Source organism: Macaca nemestrina, chromosome 3, assembly GCF_043159975.1.
Source record: "Macaca nemestrina isolate mMacNem1 chromosome 3, mMacNem.hap1, whole genome shotgun sequence".
Classification (NCBI taxonomy): Eukaryota; Metazoa; Chordata; class Mammalia; order Primates; family Cercopithecidae; genus Macaca; species Macaca nemestrina.
Genome location: NC_092127.1, coordinates 83170020 through 83184069, shown reverse-complemented (window position 1 = coordinate 83184069; position 14050 = coordinate 83170020). Strand labels below are relative to the sequence as shown.

At 33.1% G+C, this 14050-nt stretch overlaps 1 protein-coding gene across 6 annotated transcripts in view; it reads left to right on the top strand.

Moving 5' to 3' along the window:
• The window catches only part of LOC105486302 (glutathione S-transferase C-terminal domain containing), a 130570-nt gene that overhangs the window by 103619 nt on the left and 12901 nt on the right, over window positions 1-14050 (top strand). For all 6 annotated transcript variants that reach the window (XM_011749128.2, XM_011749129.2, XM_011749133.3 and 3 more), the window contains exons 6-8: window positions 4237-4352; window positions 4514-4558; window positions 6820-6948. In XM_011749128.2, coding sequence (XP_011747430.2) covers window positions 4237-4352; window positions 4514-4558; window positions 6820-6948 — 290 coding nt within the window. The remainder of the gene's footprint in view (window positions 1-4236; window positions 4353-4513; window positions 4559-6819; window positions 6949-14050) is intronic.

The following is a 14050-nucleotide window of genomic DNA, read 5'->3' as shown; positions in this document are numbered from 1 at the left end:
GGTTCAAAATGATTCAATGAGTTCAATTGATTCAATTTTATTTTTTAATTAAATCACTTAATGGCAGAGAGCATCAATTGGGGTTCAATGCTCCAGATAATTTTATGGATAATCCTATCTAATTTGCGGATATACTATATCCAGAATAAAAATGATGCAGACTAACATTATAAAAGAACACCTTAGTTTGTAATAATGTAAAATTAATAGTGCTGTCTATTCAGATTTAACTTGTCCCTAAGCAGCTCTAAGCACATTAAATATGAAAACAAGGCCATGTTTTTGGTAAGACACAGAGAGGCAAACAACAAGCAATGTCATTTCCTATCTGGCTCTGTCTGCCTGTATTTTCACATCAATCTGATATTCTCCTCCTTCCCCCATTGATCTCTCATTTTTAGGTGCAAGTGAGTTAATTGTAATTTTCTCCTAAATATGTCATATTGTTCTTGGCATGCCTTCCCCATCCCCATTCTATCTGGTAAGTTTCTGATCCTCCTTAAATGCCCAAGTCTCTGTAAAGGCCATTCTAATGTCTCAAGACATTTCTACTTTATCTTCAATGCACATACTTTTGCACATAATTAACACACACTTTCTTCTTAAATACACTGTTAACTTCTTAAGGACAGAAACTATGTCTTCTTATTCATTTCTGTTGAGATGTGTCCTCTGCATATAGATACGTATTGGGCATGTAAGTAGGTACTTGCTTATTGTTCCAAGCATGAAAACCATAGCAACTGTGGGGATAGAACCTCGGCTTTGCTGTTGATTTGCTCTATAAAGCATGATAAATGACCATTCATCAGCTTGTCTTTCTTAATGGTGTTAATCAGACCTCTTTTGAAAACATTAACATTTGTGGTTGTCGCCTTCCCTCTCACCTGTTCAAGGTTCTATTAGTGACACCTTGTCTATTCAGTTGTCTTACACCTTCTCTAAAAGAGTGGTGTATACAACATTGACCCCTTTGAAAAAATTTGTTTTTGCTCTCAATTTTTTTACCTTTTGGGTGTGTTTTTAAAAGCTCTAAACATAGTTTTAGCCTTCTTCTTTGTCTCCTTATTTAAAAAAAAACACACAGAATATTGTTGGTGTGCTATATCTCAAACAAATGTTTTGGAAACAAAACAGCAAAAGAATATTTAGTAAAGACATCTAATGTGTATCCATACACTCTTTTATAAGTAAGTTATAACTTGTAAGATACTTGTTATTTCAAGCTAAGAAACAAAAAATTTAGAGCTGCCTGATTTGGGACATAAATTACTACACTTAACACGTGTGCTGGTGGTACCTGTGCACATTTTCCAGTGATTTTTTTTTTTTTTTCATTATTTGATGCTTTGGATGAACCAAAAATGCTGGTGTTTTAACATGGCTTCCCCCTTGCTTAAAAATTGTCTCCTTTACCCCTGTACTTTCTTTTCCGGCAATGCAAACCACACTGAAGTGTCTAATCAAGTACCTCCTAACTGGAATTACACAAAGAAAAAACTCATTTGCGGAAGAATTGCATTGCAGAACAAATGACATCATTTGCATTAAAACATTCTATGCTTAGATTTCTTTTTCCATGACACTAGAGATCCATCATTTTTAGTCAAGCTAAAAATAGATTGTAATTTTATGCTTGTAAATAATGTCTCATGCACAAGGATATTGGATAAAAATAGAAAGTGGGATTTGATTTTTAAATTAATACTGTATCCCAAAATACCACTTCTTTACCTTATTGAATATATTTGAGATCCTGCTCATATTTCCTGGAGCTTCATAATATTTATAAAACTAGAATGGGCAAAGAGAATGCTTTATTAGAGGCAGCTTTTCCATAAAGCATCTGAGCACCTTGCTGCTGTATTTTTAGCTCAATCTCTGTGAATATTATATGCAGCGTATGGTCTCTCAACTTAAACACAACACTGAAAACTACCTCTTTTCCTTCAACTTTCATTTCAACATGTATTTTATGTGCAAAGATGCAGTATTAGCAAGAAAAACAGATCTCCATCAGCATTTGCTTTTGAAACAGACCTAAGGAAGTTAGGTAATTCTAAATTTCTAATAAAAATGTGGTATAGAACTTGATATTAGATATTCGATTTAATAATTGTTTTCCTATCTCCTTACCCTTAACAAAAACATTCCTTTTAACTGTCTTTTATGAAAATTCTTTGGCTAGGAACTGTTAAGAAATCTACAAACAGAGCAAAGACAGAAATACTCGTGCTCAATCCTTACTTCATGGTGACTCCATTTAATAGCGGTATTTTTTACTCTAGGTCTCCGAAGAGCCTCAGAGTACATTGCTTTTTGCCTTCTGACACCTCCTTTCCTCCCCCCTTCTTTCTTTCTCCTGCAAATTAAAACTGCATTGCCATAAAAATATAAGGCATATTTGGATGAATAGAAGGATGGATAGAAGTATGATAAATCAAGTATAGTAGGTTGTTAATGGTAGAATGTAGGTGGAGGGTATAAAGGCATTCACTCTAAGATTCTTTCAGTTTTGCTAGATGCTTGAAAGTTGTCATAACAAAAATCTCTTAGGAGTGGTTACCCATGAAGGGTGGGATTACAACTTTTACTTATTCTGTGTTTAAATATTGTACACTTATTAGAGAAAAATGAAGATAATTCTTTTAAAAGCTACACAAATCTGTTTTCACAAATGAAGTCATCAGACTGTTGACTTAAATATTCTTCATATTTGAAGTTTATCTTCATCCATGCTAAATAAGGATGTGACAAAAGAATCAGCTGTGCTCACATCATACAATAGGAAATTGGGTACTTCAATTATAGTATAGTCAACGGAATACTATGCAGCCCTTAAAATATATAGATAGAAACAAATGCATTGACATGGAAAGATAATATAATATAATAATATAATATATATAAATAATAATATAATATTTCATATTTTGTAATATAACATTTTATATTTTATACCTAGCTAGAACACATAAAATTTATGAATGTAACTGAAAGTAACTGTATATATACATAAAATGTTCTCTGAATTATGATGCTATAAATATTTCTTATATGCTAGAACACATAAAATTTATGAATATAACTGAAAGTAACCATACATATACATGAAATGTTATCTCTGAATTATGATGCCATAAATTTTTCTTATATAAATTTATTTACATTTAAAAATCTTTCCTAAAATAATATTTTCCTGTGCTTTTTAACTTACTAACATAAGAGAGAAGGAAAACAGAAAAGAGAAGAAAAGAAAAAGATCATGCCATTTTTCTGGGAAAAAGGAGCAAGGAAACTTAGTATGTTTAATTTTTTATCAAACCAAAAAGATTATCTGGATTTTCCCTTTTATCTATATCATGGCAATCTGGTGTCTTACATTTTCTAAATTTTGCTCTTGTAAAGAATGCACTTGAAATATGTAAAAACAAATAATTTCATTCATTCTTCTGAAGATATTTTCATGGACTTGACTAGCGATTTTGAAAGGAAAGTTAAAATGTTTTTATGTTGTGGGGCCCCAGGCATTTCATACTTGGAAATGCCCTATCTTGAATCTCTAATTGCATTACATTTCTATGTCTGACTCACGAGGAAAAGAAGCTTCAAAGCAGAAAACAGAAAATCTAATTTCTCTCTAAATACAATAACCATTTATTTATTTCAGACAATGCAACACCTATGTTTCAAGGTTTCCCAGTGTCCTACACAGAAGAATCAAGAGTTCAAGGATGTGTCAATTAAGCAATAAAAATATTTTTACTGATTATGGATCTCTCTATAAGGAGATTAAGCAATGTGTTGAAATTAGGTACTCTTTAAAATATGTCTCTGAAAAAAGATAAAGGGAGAAGACAATTACTGTTATTTTTTCCATTCTGCCAACATTTATTGGATACTTGGTTTATGACCCTAAATTTAGTGTTTCAGTTATTGTTTCCACGCTTTAAAAGACATATTTTTCCCCATAGATTTTCTTTCAATGGCTATTGAAAGAAATGTTGAATAGACATAAAAGTAAAACAAGCAAAAATAAAGTTCATCTCAGGTTCTAGTCCTCTAGTCCTCATAGTCTGTTATATGGAATTCATCATTTATTCTTTTATATGTATGTATGTGTGTGTATGCTCCCCCCCTTCCTCCTCCTCTATGCTGGTAGCCTATTTTAAGTGTGTCTTCTTGTTCCCTCAAAATATATAATGTTTTGTGTTCTTTATGTCTTGTCTTTCTCAGGTAAAATGTCCAGTGATCGAGCTTTGAGGAAGCAGCAACAGTTGAACAACCTTGTCTATGTGGTAACAAATCAGGCCAAACCTGGTGACAGAATTGTGGATTTCTGCAGCGGTGGGGTATTATATCTCTCCTTTCATCCTTTTTAGTCTTTCTAAGATTATGAGACTTTTCTATATTATATTCAGGGTCACATTTTTTTTTGGCAAGATTGTGGTTTCAGAATGAGGAAAAGCTGTGGGGACCAAAGCTAACTTGTTTATCTCACTGACTTTTTCAGGGCCATGTTGGAATTGTCCTTGCTCACATGCTGCCATCATGTCAGGTAAAGCCAGAATAAGAGATAAAAGGAAATATTTAAAAACTATACAGTTCAGCTTGCCACATTTGGTTTATCCCTGGGGTTTCTAATCACCCAAGTCAAATATGTGGCACAGGCATTGTCTTTTCTTTCAAATAAACTTCCAAGACTCAGAATCTTAAGGAAAAAAAAGTAAAGTAAGATCATAAAACAGTTATCAATTTTTAAGAGGTTTATAGGTTTAAGTAATTTTTCAAAGAAATAGCTATTTTATTGCTAAATAAAATAATTATGATTCAACTAGTTTAATTTTCAACATAATTTTAAATGGAAATACTGACCTCTGAAACTTGCTGAGCATGTTCTTTTGGTATCTTGATTTAGATGCATTGCATCGAAATTATAACAATAGCAAAATTTTTTAAGGAAAAAAAAAAACCCCAAACCTACAATACCTGATCCATCAAAATGCTTTGCTTTTCTTTTTCTCATTAAGTCATTGTCCATATGGATGCTTATTGTTGCAAATTTGAAATATGCAAACAAAATTTGTCCCTTGCTTTCACTCAATATTGTATCATAAATGTTTTTCCCTATTACTAATAGTTTTACATATCATCATATTTCAGAGAGTACCAAATATATTTTCAAGTAAATATGTCATAATATATTCAATCATTGCCACAATTTCTTAGAATTTTTGGCTGATTTTAGTCCTCTGCCATGTTAAATCAGTTCCTCACTGTGACCACTTTTTAGCATAAAAGTCTGTTTATTTTTGTTTTTGTTTTGTTTTTAATACAAACTCAACTGCAACAGAGTCTTTGCTGTGAGCCCTCTGGAAGGTGTGAACTAATTATAATGAATACTTCCGGGAGAAAAAAAATGTGGAAGAATTAATAGACTGGCCAGAATAACATGTAACAGAATGATGACAAGGGGACAGGGAACAGCATTCTTTTATTTTTCTTTGCTTAGAGAATAAACAGGAAAATAAATAAGGAATCCTGGGAGAAGAGGCAGGTGTTTGTTTTATTATTAAGTAAAGCAACAATTTTGTGATTGAGTAGGAGGAAGAGAGCTCACAGAGTAAAATTCTGAGAAGCCGAGTCAGGGATGTAATATCTTTTCTTCCCTTATTAGTATTTCTGGAAGCTTAGAAAGGTTGGAACCAAAAATGAGTAATCTTGTCTAGAATAGAGTCAGGAAAGCCTTTCCTATCAAGTATCAGGTTTTTTAAACAGATTTTTTCTTACAGACAAGCATAAGAACAAAATAAGAACTAGGAATGATTGTGATGAAAGTGACTTAATTCTTTTCATTTTTCTCCATTCAAACCATCTTCTCTGCCTAGATTATCACTGGAGGCTCCTAACTGGTTTCTCTGCCCTCTGGCCTTGCTCCCACCAATCCATACCATACATTACAGACTGTGCCCTGGAAATTGTGTACCAATTTTCTCAGTTCTTCAAACACGCCATATTCTTTGTCATCTTGGGCCTTCATGTGTGTTTCTCTCCCTAAAATACTCTTCCATTCCCCCAACTGATTTGTATTCATTTTTTAGGCCTCAGTTAATATGTTACTTCCCCATGAAAATAGTCATCAAGTTTGAGTGCTCCCGTCGACATTGTTTGTCTTTCATTTAACGCTTATCACACTGTATTATTATTATTTTTTGATGTTTTGTTTTTGTTTTTTTTGTTTCTTTGTTTGGTTGGTTGGTTTGTTTTTGTTTTTGTTTTGTTTTTGTTTTTTTGCTGGTTTTTTTTGAGACAGATTCTCCCTGTGACACCCAGGCTGGAGTACTGTGGTGCGATATCAGCTCACTGTAATCTCTGCTTCCCGAGTTCAAGAGATTATCCTGTCTCTGCCTCCCGAATAACTGGGACTACAGGCGCACACTACTGCACCCAGCTAATTTTTGTATTTTTAGTAGAGACAGAGTTTCACCATATTGGCCAGGCTAGTCTAGAATTCCTGACCTCAAGTGATCTGCCTGCCTCGGCCTCCCAAAGTGTTGGGATTACAGCGTGAGCCACCACACCTGGCCTACACTGTATTATTATTGCTTGTTTCACTTATATCACTATGCTATAAGAATAGTTCAAGGACCTTTAATTTTTCCTTTCTGTACCAGATTATGTGACATACTTCCTGCCACAGAATAGAGGCTCAATATAATATGTTCTACATTATTAAAGCTATGAAATATAGTAATAATGCTTTGCCTAATGTCTGAGTTATGTTACTAAATATACTATTGTTTTCTGGGTAAAATCTAGGTTACATTAATAGAAAACAAGGAATTATCATTAATTCGTGCTAAGAAGAGAAGTGATGAACTGGGTTTAAGCAACATTTGGTTCATTCAAGCAAATATGGAATATTTTACTGGGATGTTTAATATTGGAGTAAGTAATCAAGTAATTTCAATTTCTTTAATTAGCTAAATAAGAAAAATTACATGCCTTAGAGTAAATAATAAAGATAACTTTGTGTTATTTGCTAAACAAATAAATCTATAATTTTGTATACTTATATTATCTATGAAATATAGCATACTAATGAATATTATTTTATTCATAGCACTTCGTCATTATATAATAGAGATAACATTGGCTCCTCTATCAGACCAGAACTTTATTTTCTTCACTACAGAATCCCCAGTAGCAGGTGCTTAAAACTGGTTAATAATTGAGTAATTGATTCTGATGAACATGACTTGCCTTGGTTTATTCTGCATTTCTAGAAGACAATGAAGGAAAAGAAAAAAGAAGAAAAGAAAAGAAAAATAACTTGTTAGTAATCTCTAAATACAAGCATTGCCTTGTGATGTTTTGTAGCTAAGATTTTATATTTACATGTATTTTCAGATTCCAAGAGAGAAAGTATATTGATCGTGTTTCTAAACCTTTGGATCCAATTGTTATTATTTGATATTATGAAAAATCCCTAAGATATGTATTTCTGCCTGAGCATTAAACCCCAGGGTTTTATTCTTTCTTGTAGAATTTGAGTTTTATGAACATGTTAGTGTTGCTGCTATTTCTATTTGCTTTAAATAATTTTTTTCTGATTTTGATAGGAATATACATTTTGATAGTAATACAGAAAAATATATAATAATATAAAGAAGAAATAACCTATATGCCTATTATCAAGTGATAAATACTATCAAAAATCTTTAGTGTTTATATATTTATGCACACATATAAATGCATATTTTACACATATATGAACATTGTTAAGACCATACTACATAGATCCTGCATTGACTGAATACAGTCTTTTACCTTTTTAATCATACTTTTATTTTCTCATTGTTATAATGCAATTATTACTATTATGGATATTTTGTGCATCCTTTAAGAATTTTGATGCATTTGCCAAACCACTTTCCAGGAAGGTTCTTACTGACATCCTTTCTAATTACATATGTTCATATAAACATGGGGTTGTCTAGGTAGAACTTTTATCAACTTAAGTAATTCAGACCTTTTATAGTATTTCTGATTTTTACCCAGTGAAGTTTACTTCTTAAATATTGACTACTGCAAATTTGGGGGTTTATTGTAATTTTTTTTCAACCTAAAAAGTATGCTATTGGTCCTTTGTAGACACGATCTACAGTTTACTTCTGTCTGTATAAGCCTGGCTATTAATAAGGAAATTCAGGAAAATGTAGACATGTAATCTAGAAAATTCAAATTAAAAATATACCTGTGCAGCTTTAACTTTACATAAATGTTGAGGTAAAGTTTAGAGCTTCTCCCATGAAACAAGCCATTAAACCAGTCCAGGTATTACTAGTACACCAGACAGAATGGTAGCAAGTAAATGTCGACTGCTACACATTTATTTACCTCACAAAGCATGGAACTTCCAGCCTATGTCTGGTCCATCTGTCTCTTGGCCCTTCATGACTTACAGATACGAAATCACTCTAGTATATTCTTGTAACTTCCAAGTGTATAATTTACTAACGCCAACTAAAAATGTATCTCTCTCTTTGGAAGTGAAATTTTTCTCTACATTTCGTAATACATCTATAATGACTTTTTTCCTTTCATAATTACCCTTGTCAAGGTGTATAGAAAATGGATTAAAATTGCTTAGAAGGTTAAATTAAAAGTAGATTCACTCTGAAGAAAATAATTTGTCTAGGAGAGTAATTGAGGTATTGTCACTAGGTAAATCAGACTAAATGCATCAGAGGTTCTAACTCCTGTGTTAAATGCATTCCAGTAAAAATAGTGTGGCTGTTCAGTAAAATACACACACACAAATTTAAAAAAGAGTGTAGCTAGAGAAGAAACCAGAATAACCAGATATTAGAAATGCATTAAAACTGCATAAATTCATGGTTTTGTGATATTTCAGTAAGGGCTTAGTTAGCATTTATCTTTGCTTAGTAAATGCTTTTTTTTTTCATTTACGATTTTTCTTTAGATAAAAAAATTAATAGTATAAACAAGATTTTAATGAAGGAATTTTAAGACTTAGAAACAACTAAGTCTTTTTAAATTATTAAGTTTTATAATATGTGTATTAATACCCATGCTCTCAAACAATATTACAAATATTTATTTGCAAATAGTATTACATAAAGGGCCATGACTATGGAAAAATGCTCATTTTGCATTAAAAACAAAAACTGTATGAAGGCTAAACAGCCTGCCACCAACATGTTTAGTTGGAAAATTTCAACAATAACAAACAGTCATTTCAACCAGATGATAAGGTACTGATTTCTAACAGTATTGGTGAATCCTTTCTATTCATCAACATGTATATGAAAATCTCAAAAAACAGTTTTATTTTCTAGTTATTGGTATTTGCTTTTTGCTGTTTTGCCCACAACATAATTTTTAATTATTGTTTATGACTCATAAGTGCTGACTACTTAATTATAAGCTCATTTCTATTCATGTAGGTATGTTAGTGTACAATTAAAAGAAGCATGCAATTATAGACTGCACTTCGTAACATTTTTGATGAGTAATTATATAATCCTTGTTTTAAAAGATAAGGACCTTGAGAAATTATATATCCTGCAGGCACGCTTTCTAAAAATCATTAAGGCAAAATAGGGGACTTCTGAGATGAAAATAGCAGATAGAGGTATTTCAACCCCACTTCTCCCCGAAAACTTTCAGATCCCTAAATAAGAACAAGAATCAGAAAAATCAAACTCTATCTATGATGTAGCTATATTCAACATTCTATAACTTGAATTACAATATGAAGTAAGAAGGTGAAAAGCAGATTGAAGAAAAATGGTAAGCTATTGAGTAGAGGAGAAGGAAGATAAAGTTGAAATGCATGCCAGATGGAGTGGCAAGAAGGCTGTCAGGACGCAAACCACTTTGCTCCCACAGAATCCCAGAAAAGTTTAGGAATTCAGGACATGTGAAACCTCAGAGGAAATGAATAGGGAGGGACTGAAATCATGTTTAATTAAAAATATTATTTAGAGACAAGATTCCTGCTCTCATCTTGTGTAAACAAGAAACTACCTCTCCCCAGCTACTAAGAGAGACAGGAAGTTTATTCTATGAAGAAACTGACCAGAGAGGCACCAAGTATAGAGATAGGCATAGAGAAGGGCAACGGTGATGTGCCATACCAAGAATAAGAATTAAAGGAGAATCTGCATACTGACGGATAGATCTCTTCCCTACCCATCTGCCTTCTAATTCCAGAACCACAGAAACAGGATCATTTCCACAATCATCAGGATTAAAAGATTCCCCTCTGTAGAAGCAGAACTGTCCCCAGAGAAAAGAACTACAGATACTGCAGCTATAATTTAAAAAAAAAAAAAAGGCACCCGTCCAGGCTTTTTGATCACCCAGTCACTAGTGAAGCCCACCAGTTTTCAAAGCCTTACGCTTTCATTCAGAACTTCCAATCAACTTTTTAGTGGTTTATTCTTTAATATGAACAGCTAAAGGAATACCAAACATGGAAAACTTCCAAAATGGAAGATAGAGACCTGTATTAGTCTGTTCACACACTGCTAATAAAGACATACCCAAGACTGAGTAATTTATAAAGGAAAGAGGTTTAATTGATTCACAGTTCTACATGGCTAGGGGGGCCTCACAATCATAGAGGAAGGCGAATGAAGAGCAAAGTCATTTCTTACATGGCAGCAGACAAGTGCATGTGCGGGGGAGCTCCCCTTTATAAAACCATCAGATTTCATGAGATTTATTCACTATCATGAGAACAGCATGGGAAAGATCCACCCCCATCATTCAGTTACCTCCCACTGGGTCCCTTCCATGACACGTGGGAAATATGGGAGCTACAATTCAAGATGAGATTTGGGTGGGGACATAGTCAAACCATATCAAGACCAAAGCAACAAACATGATAAAGGGTCTTAGTCAAGGAGAGACAAGAGAAGATAATACATTAGTGAAATAAGGATATACTAGAAAAAGAGTGAATGATCAGAGAAAAAGAAAGGATGTCTTGAAAAATAAAAGTATGTTAGCCAAAATTGAAAACAAATTAAAAATTAAGAGATAATGTATTTTTTAAAAGAAATATAGCATACCACTTGAAAAAAAAAAAAAAAGAAGAAAAAATGAAACTGGAAAGAAGCAAATTTTTTAATTAGAGATTCAGTCCAGGAATCAAATACCTCAGTAATAGCAGGACCAGAAAAAGAAAACTGGTAAATGGTGGGGAGGAATACCTCAAAGAAAATATAGGAAAATGTGTTAATAATTAAGAATGCGTTTCTCTTGATAAAGTTAACTTACAGAATAGCCTAAGCCAAGGTACATTGTGAAATTTCAGAACACCAAGGGTGAACAGATTTTCCCAACTGTTTCCACAGAGGGAAAAAAAAATAGTGATATACAATAATTTATAATCCAAATGCTATCACACTTCTTAATAGTAGTGTGGAAGGCTCGATGACAGTGAAACAGCACCTCGAAAATTCCAATAGAAAATTTCTAATCTCAAATTCTATACCTAGCTAATCCATCAATCTAGTAAAAAAGTAAAATAAAGAAAAATTCGACAGTCAAGGTCTCAATAAAATGGAAATTGTACGTACCCCTTTTCAGCAAGCTACTAGATAATGTGCTTCATTAAAATAGAAAGTAAATGAGAAAAAGGATTAAGTGGTATCCAATACAAGAGAAAATTTTTTAGCATCACGGGAGACGGAAGTCTTAGGGCAAGAGCTGGGCAACAGGCCTAGAAAGCATTGAGTCCCTATTTTAGTAAAACATCAGAAAGCCCAGGAAAGATGTCTCTAGGAAAGAAAAATGGAGCTGACCAATTATTTGAAAGTTTTCAAACAGTGGGAAATTATATTGTAGAGCACTTTACAGAGCTTTTGGGCAGGGAACGACTTGAATGTTAAAAAAACAAGCAGATATCCAGCACTCTTCCCTCAGCCGTGAACAGTATATACAAAGCCATGAGAAAAGATGGGAAAAGGGAAGATAGTGTATAAATGTGCATAAAAAGCCAAAAGCTCTTTTCTCCTAGTAGAAAGATAATAAATAATGTCTAATATTTACAAATCAAGAGATATCAATATACATTCATCATATAGAAAAACAGATTTTCAGGAAGTAAACCAATGAATTGAACAGCATTGACTGATTTTCTTTCAGGGGTGTGGCAGTGTGTACAAAAAAGGGGCTTTTAATATAATTGCTTACCTTTTAGCAATTACCTATTATTTGAATTTTAAAGCTGATTACCTATAATATTGTTGTATGAAAGTTTTAAAAGAGGGGAACAAGAGTACACAGGTGGGACTAGCCTGCTTCTCTGTCTAAGGTATCTATAGTTAAGAATCCTTCTTCGAAAAGCAACGCCAAGAGAGAATGATTGGGCTGGGGCAAGTTCAGAGATCATTCAGTTCAACCTTCTGCTTTTACAGATGGAGAATTTGAGGCTACCAGAAAACAAGAGTCACCTAACAAGTTAATGTGGGAGCGGGGTCTAGAAGTCCAGTCAGTGACTTCCTGTTTACTTCCCATATCTAAAGAAAAGAGTAAATAGAGCATAGAGAACTAAAAAAAGAAGTTTGATTTGAAGTCAGATTGAGTTTAAATTTTGGCTCTTTGTTAAAAAAAAAATTAACAGTTATTTCTCTTACTTGGAGCAATATTGACCAGTTTTTGTTTAAGGACTATTTGCTTGTTTTTGTATGTGTGTTCACATCTCTTGCTCATTTTACTCTCACTTTATTGGGCTTTTTCTTTCTTTTTAGAAGTGTGTTATATATTAAGGATATAAATCTTTGCTTGTGTTTTGTCAGTCTTTTCCCTACTTTGTCATTTGTCTTTTTACTTATGGTTTGGTTTTCTGCTAGTCTCTACTAAAAATACAAAAAATAGCTGGGTGTGGTGGCAGGCACCTGTAATCCCAGCTACTTGGGAGGCTGAGGCAGGAGAATTGCTTGAACTCGGGAGGCAGAGGTTGCACGGAGTCGAGATCACACCATTGCACTCCAGCCTGGGTGACAAGAGCAAAACTGCATCTCAAAAATAAATAAATAAAAATAAATTTTATCTTGTCAGATTTATTAACCTTACCCCTTATTGCACGTAGATTTTTAGCTTAGTTAGGAATTACATCCCATTCCCCTTGGTTGTGCAGGAATTTACTCATATTTATTGCATTTTAAATCTCTTATGCATTCAAAATTTATTTCCCATGTGTGATGACAGGAAAAGATCTAATTTTTAGTTTTTTATATGGCTATCTGGTTAACCAAACATTACTTATTTTAAAAAAGTCCACCTTTTCTCTCTGGTTTGAAATACCACCTTTATTGTATGATAAATTTCCATAGCAAATGGTTTTTTTGTTCTATATCTCTCTTCATTATTTGCCTGTTATTTCTGAGTTTCATTTGATAACAGTGAAAACTAGGAGTATGTGATGCAGTAAAACCTTTTATGAGTAGACAATTACTACATTATCTATAAACTATTGGGTAAATACTTATTCAAGTTACTTATTTTCTTTAAATGAAGGAAATAAACTCACTTTTTTGCATGTAGTGAAAGGAATGTGAACCTAAGTAAAGAGAGACTTTTAAAAGTAAATAAACTCCTTTTTGCTTGGAGCCTGAACAGGGTTTTGTAGAGAAGCTGTCTGATGCATGGGGTCAGGCTTTGAGGTCAGTCTCCTGCCCCTCAGTAGCTGTTTTGTTGTGGGCAAGTTCTTAATTTCCCAAGACTTCATTTCCTCACATCTAAACTGGAGATAATAAAGTCTTTCAGGGATGTTGTGAGCATAGTTCTGAGTGCCATCACCCCACATAGCATAATGCCAGCACATAAACACTCAGTAAATGTCAGTTTGCTTTCCTTCCAGGGGAAGATGTGTCTATAATTTTTACTATGAAATTTTTCTCCAACTAGTCATGAAAATAAGGATTAACCTGTTTTTTACTCGAAAAAGCTGACTAAAAGGAGCATATGAGAAATCAAGATTATTTACTTTCCCAATTCCCTGTAGTTGTTGGTG